General features: G+C 36.0%; 1 protein-coding gene across 2 annotated transcripts in view; it reads right to left on the bottom strand.

Annotated features, from left to right (window-relative positions):
* Positions 1 to 22,794, bottom strand: part of NF1 (neurofibromin 1) — a 292,160-nt gene that overhangs the window by 109,451 nt on the left and 159,915 nt on the right. Inside the window, exons 30-36 of one of the 2 annotated variants that reach the window (XM_025363565.1) lie at positions 20,749 to 20,884; positions 16,553 to 16,615; positions 11,032 to 11,190; positions 10,415 to 10,512; positions 9,038 to 9,184; positions 7,684 to 7,830; positions 4,072 to 4,182 (exon numbers count right to left, since the gene is read on the bottom strand). In XM_025363565.1, coding sequence (XP_025219350.1) covers positions 4,072 to 4,182; positions 7,684 to 7,830; positions 9,038 to 9,184; positions 10,415 to 10,512; positions 11,032 to 11,190; positions 16,553 to 16,615; positions 20,749 to 20,884 — 861 coding nt within the window. The remainder of the gene's footprint in view (positions 1 to 4,071; positions 4,183 to 7,683; positions 7,831 to 9,037; positions 9,185 to 10,414; positions 10,513 to 11,031; positions 11,191 to 16,552; positions 16,616 to 20,748; positions 20,885 to 22,794) is intronic. The other variant, XM_025363566.1, reaches the window with a different exon arrangement.

Genomic DNA, 22,794 nt, shown 5'->3' with positions numbered 1-22,794 from the left:
CACAGCTCTATTGTTTTCCTTTTTGTTGCCACTGTATAAACAATGTTGCAACAATGTCCTCGTATTATGCTACTTTACCACAGGGCAAGAGCGTAAGTATATAGGATGCAATAGAAGGAAAAGATTAGAAAAGTAAATTAGGCCAAAATTACCTTGCATGTTTGACTACAGAACTTGGACTTTATGCAGGGAGTCAATGGGAGAGACAAGCTTTCTACTGGAAACTGGCTCCAGAAGAAATGTTAAGATTACCTAGAAGTAGTCATCTGGGGATGAAGGAGGAGGAGAATAATGCTACATTAGTATAGGTAAGACACAGTGATAGTTCCAGCAATGCAGTGGGAGAAAATGGTTTCGAAAGACATTGCCAAGGTACCTAATAGTAATATTAGTCCATTAAGGTCCAACTAAAAAAAAAAAATTAGGCCAGGCATTGTGGCTCACATCTATAATCCCAGCACTTTAGGAGGCCAAGGCAGGAGGATTGCTTGAGCCCAGGAGTTCAAGCCCAGCCTGGGCAACATAGCAAGACTTCATCTCTACAAAAACATAAAAAGAAAAATTAGCCAGCTGTGGTGGCGCACACCTGTCTTCCCAGCTACTTGGGAATATGAGGCAGGAGAACTGTTTGAACCTGGGAGCTAGAGGCTACAGTGAGCCATGATAGTGTCACCGCACTCCAGCCTAGGCAACAGAGTGAGACCCTATCTCAAAAACAAAACAAAACAAAACAATTAAAACACATACCTAAGAACAGCGCCTGATGAAGAAACAGCACTGAGTGTCATTTTTTTTTTTTTTTCAGACAGAGTCTTGCTCTGTCGCCAGGCTGGAGTGAAGTGGTGCGACCTTGGCTCACTGCAACCTCCGCCTCCCGGGTTCAAGCAATTCCCCTGCCTCAGCCTAACGAGTAGCTGGGACTACAGGTGTGCGCCACCATGCCTGGCTAATTTTTTGTGTTTTAGTAGAGATGGCGTTTCATCATGTTGGCCAGGACAGTCTTGATCTCCTGACCTCATGATCTGCCCGCCACAGCCTCCCAAAGTGCTGGGATTACAGGCACGAGCCACTGTGCACAGCCAAGTGGTCACATTTTGAATCACATGACTGCTGGGCCAGGAGCACATACTGGACATAGGGGCAGCCAGAAATCAACTGGCTGGCCAGAACCTAACATTAAAGTTTCTGCCAAGCAGGGATACTTTTTAGCTGAATCATATTTTCTTTCTAAAATTTCAGACATGCAGTACTGAGACAATGAAGGGGTTACTATCTGGGGCAAAAGCTGAAAGGATACAGAAAGAAGAAAATCATGAGGAAGAGTTGAACACAAAACCAAGAGACAGTCAAAGAGCGTAGCCAGTTCCAGCACCACAGTCATCTAGTTCTCTTTATCTGGGTAGGCTCTGCTCTAATTCATGCTTTTCCTAAAAGCTATTCTTGAGAAAATACAAATGACTGCTTTGCAATAATAACTAGAATAACTTAATTGATTGCCCAGGATCTCACAGGTAAAACCAAGATTTGGTGACTAACAATGAGAAAGATAAAAGAAGTAAGAGGAAAGAATTTAAAATGATTAGGGTCTCTAGATGGGGAACTAGAAGGGATGATGATGCTACTAAGAGAAATATGGTGTGAAGAGGAGGTTGATTTGAAGATATACTGAATTAAGTTTTGGACATTTCAAGTCTGAAACATCTGTGGACTATCTATAAGGAGATTAGAAAATCCACAATTCAAAAAGCATCACTTAACACATGGTTGTCTAAGCCCCAGAAACGCAGGAATATCAAAAGAAGTCAAACCCAAGTGCTCTTTGACAAAACTGATGGCATACAGACAGACAAGACCTTCATAATGGAGTAAATGGATGCTCTGCTCTGATGTACTGTGTACTCATCTGTCACACCAGGTAAAAATGAAGGCCAGGAGGAGCTCCAGTAGGTCTAAGTAAGAAACTAAAAGGATTGAAAATCTGAAACTGACAGTGCCATATTCCCCAAAAAAAGAATGAAAGAAAAAAAGAAAATCTCAAATTTACTCCTTACATAACTTTACAGGTCAAAAAACACTTTATAGGAGAGGTAGACAGTTTTTATAAGCACACACCCCAGCTTTAACAGATGAAGCAACAGATTTGGAAAAATAAACTTATATTTATGATTATGCAGTTAAGGCCAGGTGCCGTGGCTCACACCTGTAATCCTAGCACTTTGGGAGGCTGAGGCAGGCAAATCACCTGAGGTCAGAAGTTTGAGACCAGCCTGGCCAGTATGGTGAAACCCCGTCTCTACTAAAAATACAAAATGAGCCAGGCATGGTGGTGCATGTCTGTAATCCCGGCTACTCGGGAGGATGAGGCAGGAGAATCACTTGAACCCAGGAAGTGGAGGTTGCAGTGAGCCGAGATCGCACCATTGCACTCCAGCCTAGGTAATAAGAGTGAAACTCCATCTCAAAAAAAAAAAAAAAAAAAAAAAATGCAGCTAATAAGCAGCAGAGCTGAGAATTCTTAGCACTCTTAAGCCACAACACTCAATAGGTTTCATGGAAACCTAACTGATTGAATCTCACTAAGGGATCTGTAGCAGGTCCAATCTGCTTTCCTTTAGTTTTTGCTAGATCACCACAGAGCAAGAATACAAATATAATAGTTTCTGATCCTGAAAAAAAACCCAGCTTTGTTTACCATAAATCTTTGCTATTTGTAAACTAATAAGATTTTAAAGAAGACAGGGATACACGTCTGCTACCTCCCTTACAATGTTTGCTTTTTACTTAGACAACAAAGGGAAAGTAAAAATATCCTGGTTGTATTAAAGGTTGGGGTTAGAATACAAATATGGTTCATCTCAAGTGCAAACGAAAATTAAAATGATCTTAGGCAATTTAGAAATGGCAACTGAGATGAGAGCTGGAGAGAGGTCTTTCATGGGAAGGTGAGGAGGGGTTACTTAGAGTTGTCAAAGGGCAGGGGGGTGCGGGGGGAGGTTCAATGCAATTTTCTTACTTTCTTGATTCCCTAATGCTCCAGTCCTTTGGACTTCTTGGTCTTAAGGCTATCTGAATTACCCAATTAGACAAGTTTCCCATCTTCCACTGATCTTCCTTCACCATCTCTCTACTATTTCTCAACCTCAATTTGTTTCCCACACACTGCCACCTGTGGCTAGTAAGTTGACTAACAATGTAAGTCTACTAACTTAATGGTCATGGATGTTAAATACTGTTAAATTCAGGAAACTGGTAAAGATTAAGTCTACAACTAATGAGTAGCAGAAGTAAGTCTAAACATGGTCCTTGAGATTCCAAAGTCAGTGGTTTCTCTACATATCATGTTGTCTCTAAGGTTCAATTACCATGAATGTATGTCATGGTAAATGCGAAGAAGTCAAACTGACGAAATAATGTCACAGATGAGTTTTCAAAAGGAAGGTAAAATGAGGCAAGAAAGAAAAGACAATGGTAGGGAAAGCAAGGCAAGCATCATACCTATTATTAAAGAAGAGCTCACAACATTTCCAGAAAGGCTTTCTAGGAACTAGCCTCAACTGAGGGCAGCATGAACAAGAACCATTTTCCAGGCCACCCCCTGCACCATCTTCACAGGTATTTTCCACCACTCCTTTGAATTATTTTCTAAATCACCCCGATGCCATCTTACACAGCACATTTTTAAAAGTTCTCAGAAATAGGCTTTTACAGTTTTATTTCTTCCTTTAAAAAAAGTTCCCGGTTATCATGTTGTGAGTACTATTTAATCAGAATATACTTGAAAACAACATATTCTTTGTGGGTTTTTAACTCTTGGTAATTTTTGACTCTTGGCAGGCAGTATTTTAAAAAATGATGTAGGACAGAGAAACCAGTATGAAAGGGGTAGTATCAAAAGCAGCTACTAGATACTGACCATCATTTTAGGAAAGGCAGGCTATTTATCCTGCTATATGCTCCCAGGTAAACTTGTCTTCAATTCCTGTTAAGTCAACTAGGAAAAACCAAACTTGCCATCTCTTGCTATAATTTAAAAAATTCTGTTAAGGGACACCAAAACATAGTATGTCTTACCTCCGTGCAACATAATAAAAAATAGGATTCCCAGCTTTGGAAGTCCCAGCTTGGTAGAAAATACTTAACGTTTTCAAAGCCTTGAATTCTTCTTTTTCATGTACCTGATGCCTAAAAGAAAAAGAACAGAGTAACTATGAGGCTTTATGTTGTCTACTGAGTATGTAAAAAAAAGTCTCTAACTGGATAAACAATAAAATACTAAAATGAAAAAATATTTTAAAAGCAACAGGCATTCTAAAGGGTAATTTGGCAACATGCACCAAAAATTTCAAGGTACTACTCTTTGAACCACAAAAGCACTTTTAGGACTATTCTAAGAGAACTATTGGACAAGGATATTAACCATAGGATTGTTTTTACTCATGACGTTTTTGTCCCAGACAGAAGTTTATGATTTTTTAATGAATTCATTTTATCAATCTTTTCTAGTTTATGGATTTTGAATGGATGAAAAAGGCCTTAGCTTTGCTCATGCTTTTTTGATTTATGGGAGTCTATCATAAATGGTATGAAAGTATTTTTCCAGATCATTACTCAGTTGTATCAACACCATTTACTGAAAGGCCACCCTAATCTCGATTTTGAATACCAGTTTTACCATATGTTATGTTCCCATATGTATTAAAGCCTGGTTTAATTGTTATATAGTTTGCTCAAGACTCAGTGTGCTTCTTTGTTTTTTTTTTTTTTTTTTTTTTTTGAGACAGAGTCTCGCTTAGTCGCCCAGGCTGGAGTGCAGTGGCGCGATCTCCGCTCACTGCAAGCTCCGCCTCCCCGGTTTACCCCATTCTCCTGCCTCAGCCTCCCGAGTAGCTGGGACTACAGGCGCCCGCCGCCTCGCCCGGCTAATTTTTTGCATTTTTAGTAGAGACGGGGTTTCACCATGTTAGCCAGGATGGTCTCGATTTCCTGACCTCGTGATCCGCCCGCCTCGGCCTCCCAAAGTGCTGGGATTACAGGCGTGAGCCACCGCGCCCGGCCCAGTGTGCTTCTTTAACCTCAAGATACACGTCATTCATCAACTCCAGAAAACATCCATCCATTAGCCTTTCAAATATTACTTCTCCCCATTCTCACTGAGCTCTATTTCTAGGGAACACCTACTAGACATATTTTGGACCTTCTCATTCTATCTTCTGCATCTCTTAACCTCTTTCATATTTTCCATTTATCTGTCTGTACTGACTGTATGCTAGGTAATTTGCTTAGAAACTAGCTTCAGCTATAAATTTTATTTTTTTTTGAGACGGAGTTTCGCTCTTGTTGACCAGACTGGAGTGCAGTAGCGCGATCTCGGCTCACTGCAACCTCTGCCTCCAGGGTTCAAACGATTCTCCTGTCTTGGCCTCCCAAGTAGCTGGGATTACAAGTGCCCACCACCACACCCAGCTTTTATATATATATATATATATATAAAATATATATATATATAAAATAAATATATATATAAAATAAATATATATATATAAAAAATATAAAATATATATATATAAAAATATATATATATATTTTTTTTTTTTTTAGTAGAGATGAGGTTTCACCATTTTGGCCAGGCTTGTCTCCAACTCCTGACCTCAGGTGATCCACCCACCTCGGCCTTCCAAAGTGCCGGGATTACAGACAAGAGCCACCGCACTCGGCCTAAAATTTTTTAAACTATACATATTTTCTTTTATACCTAGTATTTCTGAGTCTTATGTCTTGGGAAAGAGATTGCATTAGCTCAGCCCATCGTGCTGCTGGTACCAGGTCAGAATTTTAAAAATATTAATGGAAACAACCTAGATATCATTTGATAGGAGAAATAATTATACATGTGCATAGATAAATGACTGGGAGACTATTCAGCAAACGTTAACTGAATTATTTCTGACAGGGAGGATAAACAATTTTTATTTTTTTTACTTTCCACTTTAGATTTCTATATCGAGTAATTTAATAATTTTTTTTAATAACTGAAAATATTATAAAGCTACCTTCATTTTTTTTTTTTAAAGAAAATGGGTCTCCAAGAGCATCAGTGGGAATTTAGAACAAAAATAAGATCTAACATTTATTAAACAGTTTACAAGTACCAGATAGTACGCTAAGTATATTATACATATTGGATCACTTAATCTTCAAAAGCACAAAAGATTGCTTTGTAAGGGAAGGTAGGATCTTAGAAAAAAAGGAGTGATAAAAATAGTTTCCTAGAAAAATGGCTAGGATGTCCTCAGTGATGTCAAATTTAAAATTGTTTTGATTCATTCATTTTTATATTTATATTTACTTATTTTTTTTTTACTCATTTCTTTTTTCATAGACAAGGTCTCATTCTGTCACCTAGGCTGGAAATGCAGTGGTGCAATCACAGTTCACAGCATCCTCGAGCAACCCTCCCACCTCAGCCTCCCAGGTAGCTGGGACCACAGGTGCACACCACCACACCTGGTTAATACTCTATTATTTGTAGAGATAGAGTCCTGCTATGTTGTCCAGGCTGGTCTTGAACTCCTGGCCTCAAGCAATCCTCCTGCCTTGGCCTCTCAAAATGTTGGGATCACAGGTATTAGCCACCATGCCTGGCCTAAAAATAGTATTATATTTTTGTAGTATATAATTTTCAGTTAGGTAATGTGAATATTCTGTATGGAAAATATGCCCTTAATTACACAGGAATAAACATTTGTTGCACTGAGAAAAATCTAATAGAGCTAAAAATAAAAATTAATTTGGAAAGGACATTATATACCCATACATTCTTATGTTTATATATTCTTTCATATATTCATATATTCTTTTAACAGTATCATTGGTTTGGATTTATATATACAAAACCATGACCTATATGCAATACAACTAATAACAAGCACTTACAATTCAAGGCATATTATATACAAATCTTTAACTTCTCATCATCAGATCCTGTTTTTTCTGTTTTGGCACAAACTATGAACATAACACTCAACTCACAGACACCAAGGAGCACTTATTAAGCATCAAGTCCTGTGAAAGGTACTTTAAAAGATTCAGCAAACTACTCCCATTGTATCATCATAGAGTAAGTGTCTAACAATGAGGATCTTTTGGTTCACAAACTAAATCCCACTAAATGGGATTCAAACAAAAGTCCACAGAAATTTTATAGCAATATTGAAGTATACTATATTTTCTGGACCTTAATCTGAAAGAAGTCAAAACCATTAACCTTTATGAGGGTTCTGAAAAATGTTACAGTGTAGTAGAAAAGTCCTTCACTTAAAACCAAAAGACCTATGAAACAGGTGTGGAATCTTAAGCAAGTCAATTATTCACATTGAGTTGCGTCTTCCTTAACTATAATTTGAAAATAATGTTGTCTTCACTCCCTGGTAAGCACTAAATGTGAAAACTTATGAAAGCAAGATGATAAAATATGATTTGTTACTATTGTTATGACAATCAACATATAAAAAACACACCCTATATATATAAATAATATATAGTTGGATCCCCAAACATGGCAATGTGATTATTAAATACATCTTTCCTCATAGTCTTCTATCATATCTAACAAGTGGCCTGGTGGGCAAACTCTGCTTCTCAAACAAAAAGAATGCAATCAACTATTTCAAGGTTGTACTTTACCTAGTCATAAATTCCTCAAACTTTGAACTGGTAAGGTTAAGGCTGGACCAGTGTGTATCTGCCACAGGTTTGTGCTCTGGAGGACCCAGGTACGCAAGAAGTGTTGCCATCTTATCAAAAGGTCGTCTTCCAACAGCTTTATGATCCCTAGATACAGCAAACTACTTAGAAAAAAAATTAGCAGTTCACATTTTGCGCTACACATTTCTTTAACTTGTAACTGGTTGCTTTTCCTTTTACTGTCAGCTGGTGGTCTCTGCTGATTTGTAAACAGCACCAAAAAGACCTCAGGACCATGTTTACTTCAATCCATTAATAACTCATAAAAGATGAAAATGCCCTGTCATTTAAACTCCCTTCTCCCAATTGCTTACCCTTAGCTTCACAGTCCACTACTTTTCCCGTGAATGTGCTAACCATTTTTATTGGCATTTAAAAATAATCTGAACTCATTTTTCCTTTGTTAGGGACTCCTCATACATAGGAATTTGGTCTCTTTACAAGTTTATATAACTAGATGGGATAGCAAGTAATTTATGATACACAAGAGACTACCAAGATTAATGAAACAATGCCCAAATTAATAATTTCAATTTTTAAGCATTTTCTTTTTTTTTTTTTTTATTTCTGAGATAGAGTTTAGCTCTTGTGGCCCAGGCTGGAGTGCAATGGCACGATCTTGGATCACTGCAACCTCCGCCTCCCGGTTCAAGCGATTTTTCTGCCTCAGTCTCCCAAGTAGCTGGGATTACAGGCGTCTGCCACCATGCCCAGTTAATTTTTGCATTTTTACAAGAGACAGGGTTTCACCATGTTGGCCAGGCTGATCTCGAACTCCTGCCCTCAGGTGATCTGCCTGCCTAGGCCACCCAAAGTGCTGAGATTACAGGCGTGAGCCACCATGTCAGGCTGGTATTTTCTATACAAAGCTTTATTGCATATACTTAAAGTATCACAAATGAGTTTATCATAGAATTAAAACGCTGACAATATTTTAATTACTGAATTCCTACGAATTAGCTGTTCTTCAGATTCAAATGCCAACGCTAATTTGAACTTCTCTGGGTCTATGACAGTTTGCAAGCCATAAAAACCCAAAGAGCGAATCTGTGATTTCTTAACTTGACAAAAAAATAATAATAATAACCACTGGAACCTAGGTAGGTTTCTTGATTATTTAATATGACTTAACCTTTTGTTTGTATTTTTTTGAAAAGAAGAATCTTTCTCTTTCTAAACCATAATTCTTAGTCCAAGAAGATGCAAAGTAAAAAGCACTATTCATGACCAATAATTTTATTAATCTAAATTTAAACAGAGAGTATTCACTATCCCCATGACTGGGAAATCTTACCTGTTGCTGGAAAGATACTGGCCGATTTTCTCCTGATTGTTCCAGAGTAGACGATGTAAAGCAAGCACATTGCCGTCACTGATGAAGGAAAGACTATGATTTACTGCATCACTTGTAGGACAATCAGATGCTATATCAAGGAAAAACCTTCAAAAATGCAAAGTTATTAGAATTTTCAATACCAGATACACCCAGACTTATGTTTGAATTAAATTTATATGAAGTAACTTTGTGAAGTAACTGAGATTACAAATATGGAGGGCTTGTTCCCAAAATGTGACTTGACATCAGACAAAGCAAAAAGGACAAGAAGAAAGTTGGCTTTCCATTTCTGATACCTGGCTTCAGCTTCAAAGTAGGCTCTGAAGTTTAACAACAAAATTGAGATGGATGAAACTTCGGAAAGAGGCTAGTATTTTACAGATAAGGAAATGAAGGTCCAGACAAAGACTTCCCCAAAGATACATAGCCTGTCAGAGCCAGGATTAAAACTTTGATCCTTTTAACTTTGTATGGGTACTCAGAGTGCCAGAATATGAATCCTATGCTGACATTCACTCTCTTTCCAACATGGCTTGTCATTCAGCAATATACCTTTTAAACTCAAGTTTCCCTAACAGAAAAGCAGTCAGTAACAACTACAATGATGATAAACTGGAAGAGAGAGTTGTACAAGCCTAGCTTAGATGATGAGGATCAATTAGATTCATACTACATGAAAAGCAGAATTCCAGACATAAAATTTACAAAACACTTTCTTATGAATTATCTCATTTTTTTCCCTCTAAAAACAACTCAGGCAAAGACTTTATTCCCACTTTACAGATAAACCAGTAACTCAGAGAAATAAAGTGAAATAACTAGTTATGGAAATCTAGCAGAAAAGTTTTCTACAATCATAAAGTTCAGTTTCTCATAAACAAAATCTTACGTGTTTGCTTTACTTGGTTTAAAGAATAACATTTTAGTTTAGATACACTTCCAAATTTAAGTACCACAAATACTCTAACATCAAAAAAACCTTATTAAACATTGTTATGTATTATTGATACCATGGTTTTAGTTTTAAATAAAAAGAATCCTACTTCTTCCTTGTCCCCATATTGAACCATCCTCAAATCCTTTATTTAACCAGACATGTCAAAAATCCCTCTTGGTTTTCAAATATGAAAATCACTATCAAATTATAAAAAATATTATTTTATTTCATGACTGTCTTTTATAGTAAAATAAAATAAGACAAGTTATGTCTTGACCTAGAGCAGGAAAAGAAAAAAACCTACACTGGAACTTCATGTAAAACAGGTACATGGACTTATATGAAACTGAAAATATTTGATCCAAACAGAGCAACTGAATAAGTGGCAAGTAAATTACCTTCGTGCTGCATCAAAGTTGGTTTTCACAAAATCGTTGAAAGGCCGCATATGTTCTTCTTTTGTGAAGAGAACATGATTGGCGATACTCTGAAGTATCTATACAATAAAACAGGGTTATAAATAATCAGATTATTTATTGTATGAAGTCTATACATTAATATATTCTTTAAAAGCATGAATTTTCTCATTGATATTTCTGCTAGTACTTAAAAATTAATCATTCCTCATTCTATAACTTATTTTAGGTAGTGTTTCTATCCTTCCCAAATACAATTATTATATTTACATGTAAAAATACGTATTAAAAATGTTCAATGCCTTTTTAAAAAAATCCTATAGTCTACATTCTAGTCTGTTTCAGAATGTCTAGAATGATTATGCAAAAAAGATCTTCATAACACAAGACATCTGCTATAACAACATGTTTTCTCATGAAAATAAGGTCCATCAGGTACCTAATGAATTCCTTTGTAATATAAACAAAATAAAACAAAAACACATAACTGAAAACCATAGGGTATTTCAAATATAAATGTAAGAGGAAGTACTATAAGAAAAGCTGAAAATTTAGTTGCAAAGGGAATTTAAGATAGTTAGATTATCAAAATAATTCACCTTTGACATTAACTTCAAGCCCCTTTCGATTCTAGGTGGTGGCTTTTTATCTAAAATCCCTGCTTCATACGGTGAGACAATGGCAGGATTGATAAATCTGAGGAACATGGCACTTCCTACTGCACCGATGCTGTTCTGAGGGAAACGCTGGCTAACCACCTAAAAACAAGGAGTTGAGAATTGAGTATAAGGTCTGAATTAAAATAAGGACATGAAAACAAAGAGTTCAAAGGTCAAACTTCGCACAAACACTCTGAATCAATCAGTCCTCATGAATGACATATTTCTATTTTTTTCTTCTCCCAAAACATGAGAAAATGGTTTCCTCTCAATTCTAGTCTTGTATCATATTAAAGTACAATTAAGGTATCTCAGAGGAAAGAAAAACCTCATGGATGAGATGGGTAGAAGAAACCTGAAAAAAGATCTTCACTGTATCATCACTTGTACCGCAAGTTTGATGAGTAATGAAAGCAGACCAAATTTTCACACAAAGATGATCGTAATTTACTAAGATTAACAGACATGAAAGTGTGGTCAACTTTATAAGGTGAAACTAAATTTTCAACAGCACACCCCCAAAACACCCTATACTTGATAGTACATATTTACATTTTGTTGTGTACCAGTTACAACTGAATTTAAGAAAAAAATGCTGGCCATATACAAAACAAAATCTTAGATTCCTGAGGGAAAAAAAAACAACTTACTTACAAGTAATGTTACTGCCAGTTCCTTTTCTTCATAGCTTCCTTTATAATATAAGAACCTACCTATTATTTAAACCATGGAGGGATGGGAATTCCTGGGGACCTAAAAGAAAAAAGGATCTCACCAGAAGACAGAATCCCTATATCTACCTCAATTTATAATTCTGTCAAATAAAAATAATTTAAGAACTCAAGAAATGGTTGTCCAGCCTGAAAAGCAATGTGAACCCAATATTAAAAATGGATTATTTTCCCTTTATAAAACATTCTACATTAAGATAAAGTAAAAGGTACCTTAGCTTGGGAAGAGTGCTATAAAACTGGTTCAGCCCCCATCCCTTCCCAGTGTCCCCTACTTTAAATCATGTTATAGATGAAAATTATATTTTACAATTTACATTTTTTATATATACTATATATGTGTATTTTTAAAGAACACTTAATGTAACATTTTAATCTCTACAGCTATTTTTGCTTAGTGTGGCTAACTGCTGTTTAAACTAGCAGTGACTACAAAACTGTAGCATTCCACTCAATAATCTGCGATTCCAAGGATAAACCTTCATTTCAAAGGATGTTGGTGGGGGGGGTCCCAGATTTACATGCAGAATATCACGTAGCTATTTTTTTCACAATGCCTCAATAAATATTTCCTGTCATAAGTTATGACAGGAAATTATGACATAAATTATGATAGGCTGACTCCAGATTAACTCTGGAAAGAATCGGGATTATTTCACTTCACCCTGTTCAATGCAGTGCTTCAAGCAGTCCACATTTTAAATGCGTTATCACTGCTTATAATCTCAAAATAGCTTTCTATAATCTCTGATAGGAAGTTAGTAAAAACTAGATTTTAGAGAAAAAAATATTTGTAAGAGGTGATAAAAAGAGGTCAGTTGTAACTAATATAGTCCCACCTTCAGTTACACTACACGTAGTTCAGGAAGCTTTCTTTATGTTACAGTGTTTATTGCATGAAGAACAACCTTAACTCTTAAATAAGCGGAAACTGGTGAAGGTGACTAAATATAGCTGCTTTATTAGAATGGCTTTAAAACCTAAATACCATTTATTTTTAGCTCAAATATATAAATTTAGAATTAGACACAGAAGTTTTAGCTGAAACTATAGAAAGATGTAAAATTAAGAAAAAATTCGAGTGCTTCAACTATTCCAGTACGGTGTTTCAACCTTCTGGGGATGAGGAACCTCTCTGAAATCTGATAAAGGTTAGAAAAATGAATGTATGCATTCACACACACAAAATTCTTCACATAATTTTAGAATATTCATAGACCATCATTGCTACTGAGTGGTTCTTCTAAAACTCCCAAATTTTAATCTTAGACAACTCTCTGGCTGGGCGTGGTGGCTCACACCTGTAATCCCAGCACTCTGGGAGGCCGAGGCAGACAGATCACTTGAGGCTAGGAGTTCAAAACCAGCCTGGCCAACATGGCGAAACCCAATTTCTACTAAAAATACAAAAAGTAGCTGGACGTGGTGGCGCACACCTGTAATCCCAACTACTTGGGAGGCTAAGGCAGGAGAATCACTTGAACCCAGGAAGTGGAGGTTGCAGTGAGCCATTGTGCCACTGCACTCCAGCCTGGGTGACACAGAGAGACTCTGTCTCAAAAATAAATAAATAAATAAATAAATAAATAAATAAATAAATATAAAAAGGCAGACAAAACAAACCTATAACATTTTAAAGCCCTTAAGGAGTGAGTCAGCAGGAGGGAAAAGGATTAAAAATTACTTTATAATTATTTTAAAATAGATTATTTTAAAAGAATTAGCATCTAATAAGTTTAACCCATTAAAATTCTAAAATGGTTTTTAAAAAACTAAAAGCCATAGTTTAATTTTCAAAGAACCAGTTAGTTTATAAAATGTTAACCTGCTGTGAAACACATAGAGAGCTTTCAAAATACTGTTTCATTTTTTACGCTAGTAAAATGAAGCACTGGGAGTGGAGAAGGAACAAGGAAATTTGTAATGGTTATCATCAATTAGACAAAATACTTTTTTGGAAGTAGCTATTTACTGGTTTTCTCTAGCACAAAGAAGTTTTAAAGTGTGACTCATATTTACACCTGATTTATACTTAATGGTACTCAGCATCAGAATTTAATGAAAAACTAAGTGATTTCCCAAAAGAATATTGTAAAATTTACAAAAAGTACCACAGTTTTACCATCTTCCACATCTTTAAAAATAATTCATGTTAAAACCCAAAATATCCACACCTCAGGAACACATACTGTTTCATGTATCATATAAATATGTATCACACTGATGGCAGAATCAATATAATTTTGGAACTAAAAACTGATTTTAAAAACCAATAAAAATGCTATATAACAAGTTTCATAAGTCAACTTATAAAAGGACTTTTTTTTTCATTCAACACTAATTGATGCCAATGTAATTTTACCTCATAATACATACATGCTCTATTGGTTTTTTAATTCATAAAAATCTAATTTGGATCCAAGAGACATTCTGCATAAAAGGTCAAAGTTGGGCCAGTCTGTGTGTTGAGACCCGTTATCAGCCAAATGTCCCCTTTCTTCCTCTGGTAAAAGCTGACCACATAATGTGAATGCATGCAGTCACAAACTACACTTCAGCAAGAGCGTTACTACCCATATATGCTTAGTTACTGCATTCTCCCTGAGTTAGGCAGACAGTTAACTTTCAAAGTAAACCTCATTATACACTATATGTTTGAGAATAAACAGTTATCTGTAATGTGACTACACAGTTATATACTAGAAGCCACATCTCTCTATATTTTACATATTCCAATCCATGATACATACACCCAAAAAGAAAGTCAGCTCTTAAAGATCATTAGATTTTGTTAAAGCACACAACTCCATAAAACAACTTAAATTTATGAGTATACTGTCTTCATACTTTGGAATGTACTCTAAAATATCTGAAATTACCAATTAGATTCCCCTTGTTTCCATGAGGAGCTCATATTACCTGTACTGAGAAATATATTCCAAAACTTAGTATTACTCAGAAATTAAAAAAATTTTTTTTGAAAACAACTCTAGTAGAAAAAACATTTCAAGAAACAATTTTAGATAAAATCTTAATAAATAAAGCAGTGTTAGGAAGGCTAGAAAACATGCTTTAGAGAAACACAGAAAGCCTGAATTTTAATTATGTGATACACTACAAAATGGCATTAGTATAACACTGAACAAGAGTGTTAGAAGCAGCAAATTAATTTCAACGATGATGGTGTACATTATGTTTAACTCACATATACTGAGAATTAGAAGTCTGAAGCATTAGAAACGTCTTTATAATCCAATCAATTTGATCATAGCTAGTCAAATTTACTTAATATACTCAAAAATAAAATCTTCAATGGACACAACAAAAGTATGTCTATAAATTTAAATTTTGATTTGAATTTTTAAAAATCTATATTTAACGCTTAGACAATTTATATGTAAAGCTTAGAAACATATGTAAAGCTTTTTCTTTTTTTGTGAGATTTTTGTGAGACAGGGTCTTACTCTGTCACTCATGGTGGAGTACAGTGGTACAATCACGGCTCACTGCAGCCTCAACCACCTGGGCTCAAGCAATCCTCCTGCCTCAGCCTCCCGAGTAGCTGGGACTACAGGAGTACACCACCACACTTGGCTAATGAAAAAATATATATATATATATTTGTAGAGATGACTTGCTATGTTGCCCAAGCTGGTCTTGAACTCCTGGGCTCAAGAGATCCTCCCACCTTGGTCTCCCAAAGTGCTGGGATTACAGGTATGAGCCACTGTGCCCTGCCATAAAGCTTTATTATATGTAAAGTTGAAAGGAATGAAAGATGAAACCAGATGAACACTGTATTCTAAATTACACCCTTTTAAGAAAACTACCTACTTGACTCCTAAAAGTTTTCTTTACATCTTACTCTACAATTATTTGGATTATATGAATAAAGACAGGGCTCAGCCTGATAAGTCACTCTGACAAATAATGGCAAATGTTAAATGAATGCATGTTATATTTTGTACAAATTCCATTCACTGGAAGAAAATAATTATGACTCTCATAATTTTCTTCCTTTTAAATAAATCAGGCCAAGTTCATAGAAGCAGAGAGTATATTCACATTATGTTTGCAGAATGATGTGTTTTTCTACACATACAAACTCAGTTTTCTTTTATCTCAAAAATACTATCTTACCATTTACCTCCTTTTTTTTTTGAGGTAAAAGTAGTTTTACCATTAAAATTTCTAGGAAACTATGCACAAATATCTAAATTATGCCTGGGACTGCCTAGATAAAAATATGAAGAGTAAAAAAATAAAATTTAGCAACTTTTAGGTAAGATTTAGACAGTGACACTTTCCCACCATATACTTCTAACAATTAAGAAACACTGTCATCTCTGGAAAAAGAAACCACTCACATTACCTTCAAACAAGAAGCAAGAATGAAGAGAGTCAGCATTTCCTAAGGCCTTGAAATTAAGTTTCTTTGCATTCATTTATAATTTTAAAAGTAACAATAATAAAATTAGACCAAGGATATCCAATGCAACAAATGCCCACAAATTGCCTTTGGGATAAATCAAACCAAAGGAACACAGAGAATGTTTCAATGTAACTTAATTCCAGGGTTAATTGAAATGAAAGCTATTTTGTGCCAGAATTAGTAGAATGATTTTACAGTGAAGGTCAAATAGGCTGAAGTGAAGATATTCTTAACAAACAGCAAAAGATTTTTGTTTTGCTTTGAAAGAAACAGCTAGTAAAAAGTTCTCCAAACTTACTGATTTTTTGTTTTCCTTTTTTTCTTTTACTGTAGCTTTATTCAGTAGGGAGTGGCAAGTTGCCTACAGAACAGAGATGAGCACAAACAAGTCACAGCACCGACTACATACAGCAACAAAAACAATGTTGGCTTGTACATAAAATTATACCATAAAATGTAACACAAATGGAATCAACAAAAAATTAGAAATCAACTGAATTTTGAGGAATGAATTTTAATTCTGGGTTTTAATTTTTATTACATTTTTAAGCCAAGCACTAAAACAGCAAGAAATGTTGAGACCCAATCATGTCTACTATTTCTGGCTATGAATCACAGAAAAACTCTCCCCAAGTGAATTTGAGGATATTAAATATTTACATTTTGGTTAATTCCTAGCTTTTGAGAAATTTAATATAAAATACTCATTACAAGTAGATCACACACTAAAAACATTTGTGTCTACATAATTTTTTCTTGATATGTAAAATTCTTCTCTGTGTATCCTTCAATTGACTTTAAGTTCTTTTTCCAACACCTGGCATTTAATTAAGATCCTATTGAACAAAGAAATAAAAATTATATGGATAAATATAAAAATGCACTTTAGAAATTCTGAATTAAAGACCTCTCTCTCCCTAAAAAAGATTACTCTTATCATTTCACATTATTTTTCAATGTTTGCAGGCTACTTCCTGAAATGGTTCTAATCAGAGGAGGTTAAAAGCTCTGCAACATTTGGGAGAAGAAGGTTATCAGCTCAACTAGTAAGAAGCATTAATATTATTAAAGTGAAGAAACTGCAGAGAAAATTACAGAACAAAACTGTAGGCCTGCTTAAAACTTCACATATTACAGTTGACCATTGATCAAAATATCTAAAAAAAAAAAAAAAGGCCACCTAAAAAATCCCAAAACTCCAGACACATACTGGCTTCATCTCTCAGAGCTCTTTCTAGACCAGAGAATTCTTTCAAAATTAAAAGACTCTTGATAGGACTAGCCTAGGCAGAATAATTATTTTTAAAATATTTCAAAAACCATGTCAGAATTATTTAATCCACAAATAGATGGCATCTTATTCTAGGAATTCTGGGCATCCAACACCATAACCATAACTTGGGCTTTAAGTTAGTTAGACATCCATTCATCCACCCACCCATTCATCTATCCAAGCAGTTATTGTGCACCCAAATGTCAAATACCATTCTAGGCATTGGGAAATAGCAGTAAAACAAGAAGACACAGCCCCTTAGCTCACCGAGCTTTGTTTCAAACTTTGGACTATATACAAATGTACTAGTAACCATGGTATATAACTATCATTTATAGCCTTAAAAATTTGTGTAAACTACTTCAGTTTGGAGAAGGAGATTTACTGAAAAAAGGTGAGATTTATTTAGAATCATAAATTAGTTCTTAGAATTCTCTCACCATAAGAGAATATGCACTCTGGGAATTATTTTATCTTTATTCTAAAACCATCAGGAGAAGTGAAAACAACACATGAGAAAATGATTTAATTATAAATCTGACACATGTTCACAGTTGGCTATTCTTATATAACCTTAATCAGTCAACTAAGGAAGGAAGGTATATAAAGTAATACAGCTGGTTAAAGCATGATTTTAAAAGGCTTAAAGGCCAAGATATGAACTCAAAAAAGGGGCTAAAGTCCAGGGAAGTTTATCAGCTAGCAATATACTCATTTCCCTTTCAACATTTCCCCAGTAAGTCCCAAAGCAGGAGCCAAGGGACTACTATCCCTCCAGGCAGAACACAGAAGGGCAGGAAGCTACACTTGTGTTACTGCCAAAGGCAAAGGGGCAAGAAGAAGTCAGAAGAGGGAAGACAAATAAAAAAAAAAGAGCAAATGAAAAGGAAAAAAACTAGGTTTGGGGAGCAGACTCAATAAAATACTATCTTGAGACCAAAGCGTTTTTCCTATCTTTCTTTCTTTCTTTTTTTTTTTTTTGAGACAGAGTCTTGCTTTGTCGCCCAGGCTGGAGTGCAGTGGCCGGATCTCAGCTCACTGCAAGCTCCGCCTCCTGGGTTTACGCCATTCTCCTGCCTCAGCCTCCCGAGTAGCTGGGACTACAGGTGCCTGGCACCTCGCCCGGCTAGTTTTTTGTATTTTTTAGTAGAGACGGGGTTTCACCGTGTTAGCCAGGATGGTCTCGATCTCCTGACCTCGTGATCTGCCCATCTCAGCCTCCCAAAGTGCTGGGATTACAGGCTTGAGCCACCGCGCCCGGCCCTATCTTTCTTTCTAATCAGTAAATGTTACCAATTACTAATTAAAAAATAAAGCCTTATTTAATAACAACACAACATACTGTCTCTGCTCTTCAACAATGCTTTTACCCAATACTCAATGCACTAATACCACATTTAATTCATGTTTTTAAAGATAATAATTTTATGTGAAATTTTAACATAATAATCTAGGTTTGTTATTAATATAGGATATTTTATTGTGAAGTGCTCTAAAAAGCATAACATACTGTTTAATAACCACCACATATAGTGTTTAAAAATCTATTTTCTATTTTCACTATTTTCCTCCTTTCTCAGCTATGAAAGCTGGCAAGAATCTTGTTTACTTAGGTGGGAGGGATGGGGAAATTTATTTCTTCATTAAATATTTCTTAAGTACTAAATAAGTGCTAAGACCTGTTCCTTTTACATTATCAGAATCATGGTCTTGAAATGGTCTCCAAGTTTGCTGATGATACAAAAAGATTTTTCTTTTAGGATGACAACCACATGAAGAAATTCTACTACAATCTCCTAGACCATGTAATCATGTAGTCAGTCCCCATTCACTTTTAACCAGCTAAAGTCAAAGCCACTGTCATTTTAGAAACCCACTTGCTCTCTGACACCAGTTACCACAAAGCCAACCAAGAAGTCAACCCAGACTATTTTTAATATGTCCTATTTCCTGTCTGCCTAGTTTCATCAATAGAACAATTACTAAATAAAATTTAAAGAGACACCTGAATACAGCCCAAACTTAAGAGAAGATATTCACTGTATTAAGTTTCATATTATAACTAAACCACCCTTTAGAGTCAGATTTAACTAGCTGAAAAAATTATGTAGGATTTTCCTAAGTTTCTTTGAGTCTTTTTGTAAAGACAGAAAAGTCATGATAAATTAAGAGAGACAATGTTAAGTATGTTGTATCATCTAGGTATACTGTGAAAAGCTTTTTTACAGATAGAACAAATACATCTTTAAAAATAGCAATGGGGAAAAAATTCACATAGAGCAGCCTCAAACAGCTTTTAAAATGGTGATTTCAATGATGCTGTTAACGTCTCTAAGCAACTGAAGCCGTGTGCTAAAAAAAGCAAATGGCTGCGATGACTCTGCAAAGAGAGAGACACAAAGACATGGGTTTTGATAACTGTGTATTTACCTTATACCCACCCCTACCCCAAATTCCAGACCCACTAATGTTTCTTCCAGAACCATAGTTTCCAAAAGGCTAATGTGCATTTGCAGGATCTCCCTTGGAATAAATAATTCCTAAAACTGCAATGTGCAATTCAAAAACACAGTAGAAGGCATAAAAGATCATAGACCTAATTCCTTCAAAAAGAAGGCCATGACTACGGCTATCTTCTGAATTCAGATGCATTACTTGCAGCGCTAATGTTAGAAAGTCTAGTAATTTGGTCTGAATGATGATGATGCAATATCTCTTTTAAGAAACATGCTACATAAAATAAACAGAACAATCAGTCTATCCTGGGAAAACCTGACACAAACTAATTACACATTAATGAAGAAACCAAAATCACAGATGATCAAGCAATTCACAAGGTAAAAAAGCGAGGAGGAGACCCGCCTTAACTGTGAAACACCCTGTAAATAATTTAGGTTAATAGACGACAACAACAAAAATCCATAATATGTTCATTTCAGTCACACCCATCACATCCAGTGGATTCACTGCATTTTAAACTTGCTCCCAATGCAAGGAAAATTTAGTATTTTAAAGTCTTCTCTTACTTCAAACTGTTGCCTAAGTAATATTTAAGTTTTTTCAAAGACAATTCCAACAACAATTCTCAATGTGTTATTCACCCAAACTCACTCAGTATTATAGTTAACCACACACCATCAGCAGCTAGATCCTTCTTTGATAAAGCATTCTTCATAATTTAACTTTAGATTAATAATGGTAATCTCTAACTGTAAGCATACCTGGTATAAACAGTGGCACACACTTCGAAGTTGAGGGGGGAATTCTGAGGAGGAACTGATGATGGCATGGAAGAACTTTTCAGTCATCTGAAGGAGGTTCCGCTGGTTTTCCTCAAGGCTCTCTGATGGTTCTAATCTACAAAAAAATTAAAATCCTAACACTTTTGTTTCAAACAAATAACAAAAATCACTCCTTAAAGGAGACTCTTTTAGAGACATTAAGCCAAATGCAATGTGTGGACTTCGTTGGAATCTTTAAACAACCAACTATAAAAAAGACAACTTTGACAGGGCACGGTGGCTTACGCCTGCAATCCCAGCACTTTGGGAGGCCAAGGCTGGCAGATCGTTTGAAGTCGGAGTTCAAGACCAGCCTGGCCAACATGGTGAAACCCCATCTCTACTAAAAATACAAAAATTAGTCAGGTGCCTGCAATCCCAGCTACTCAGGAGGCTGAGGCAGGAGAATCGCTTGAACCTGGGAGGTGGAGGCTGCAGTGAGCCAAGATTGCACCGCTGCACTCCAGCTTGGATGAGAGAGCAAGACTGCATCTCAAAAATAAAAATACAAATAAAAAAAAGACGACTTTGAGATAACTGAAAACAATTTAACAGAAAACTAGTCTTAGATAAATTATTCAGGATTACTAACTTTAATTTGTGTGGAAATACTCAGGCTGCGCACGCACGTGTGTGTTTAAGTCTGTATCTGTTAGAAACATGATCTCTGAGATATGCTTTAAAATACCCAAGCAACAAAAGGGGGAGAGAGAGGACAGATAAAACAAGAATAGCACATATTTTTCCAATTCACAATCCTCTATGTGTATATGCCCGTATGAAAAAATTAATACACACATATGAATGATGCAGGGCTTTTTGGGGGGGTGGGAGGGTGGAGGGGTCGGGAGGATGGGGTTTCACTCTTGTGGCCCAGGCTGGAGTGCAATGACACAATCTCAGCTCACTGCAACCTCCGCCTCCCGAGTTCAAGCGATTCTCCTGCCTCAGTCTCCCAAGTAGCTGGGATTGCGGGCATGCGCCACCACACCCGGCTAATTATATATTTTTAGTAGAGACGGGGTTTCACCATGTTGGTCAGGCTGGTCTCGAACTCCTGACTTCAAGTGACCCACCTGCCTCAGCCTCCTAAAGTGCTGGGATTACAAGCATAAGCCACCACGGCCAGCTGAATGATGTAGGTTTTTAATTTTTTCATCAATAGTAACAAAATGCAACCTTCATCTTTCACTCTATATCATGTTTCTGATATCCATGTTGATAGATGAATATATAGTTCACTTTACTGCATAATAGTCTATTGTATACCATGATTTATCTATTCTCTAATTAATGAACATTAAACATTTTTCACCTTTATAGATACCACTGCAATGAACATTCTTGCACATAAGAGTTTCTCTAAGGCAGCTACCTAAAAATGAAATTTCTGAGTTATTGAGTATATGCAGATTTAACTTTACTAGATAATTGCCAAATAGCTCTAAAGCTAGTACTGTATAAGAATTCTTATTCCCCTCCAAACTAGTAGGTGGGAAAAACATGAGGTAGTTCATGTTTTTAACTTCTATTTCCACAGTTCCTACTAAGGTTAGACATGCTTTTAGATATTTTGTGGCCATTCAGGTTTCCCTTATTTTGAACTGCATTTCACATCCAGTCTGACGTTTCTAACTGCTAGATGTCCCCTCCCCACTGATATCTAAAAATCAGTATGCCCCAAATTAACTGATTTTTCCTTATACTCGTATGTCTTATCCTGTGCCCTATGTTATCAATAGCACTATCACTTTCTTAATCACATCGTTCAGGCCATCTCTGATGTCACTTTTTCCTGCTCTACTTCATTATTCCCCATATCCAATCAGTGTTGCTTTTTTTTCTTTTTTTTGAGACAGAGTCTCGCTCTGTTGCCAGGCTGGAGTGCAGAGGCACAATCTCAGCTCACTGCAACCTCCGCCTCCTGGGTTCAAGTGATTCTCCTGCCTCAGCCTCCCCAGTAGCTGGGACTACAGCTGAGCACCA

This window comes from Theropithecus gelada, chromosome 16 (assembly GCF_003255815.1).
Source record: "Theropithecus gelada isolate Dixy chromosome 16, Tgel_1.0, whole genome shotgun sequence".
Lineage (NCBI taxonomy): Eukaryota > Metazoa > Chordata > Mammalia > Primates > Cercopithecidae > Theropithecus > Theropithecus gelada.
The sequence above is the reverse complement of the archived record's forward strand: the minus strand, read 5'-3'. Positions and strand labels throughout refer to the sequence as shown.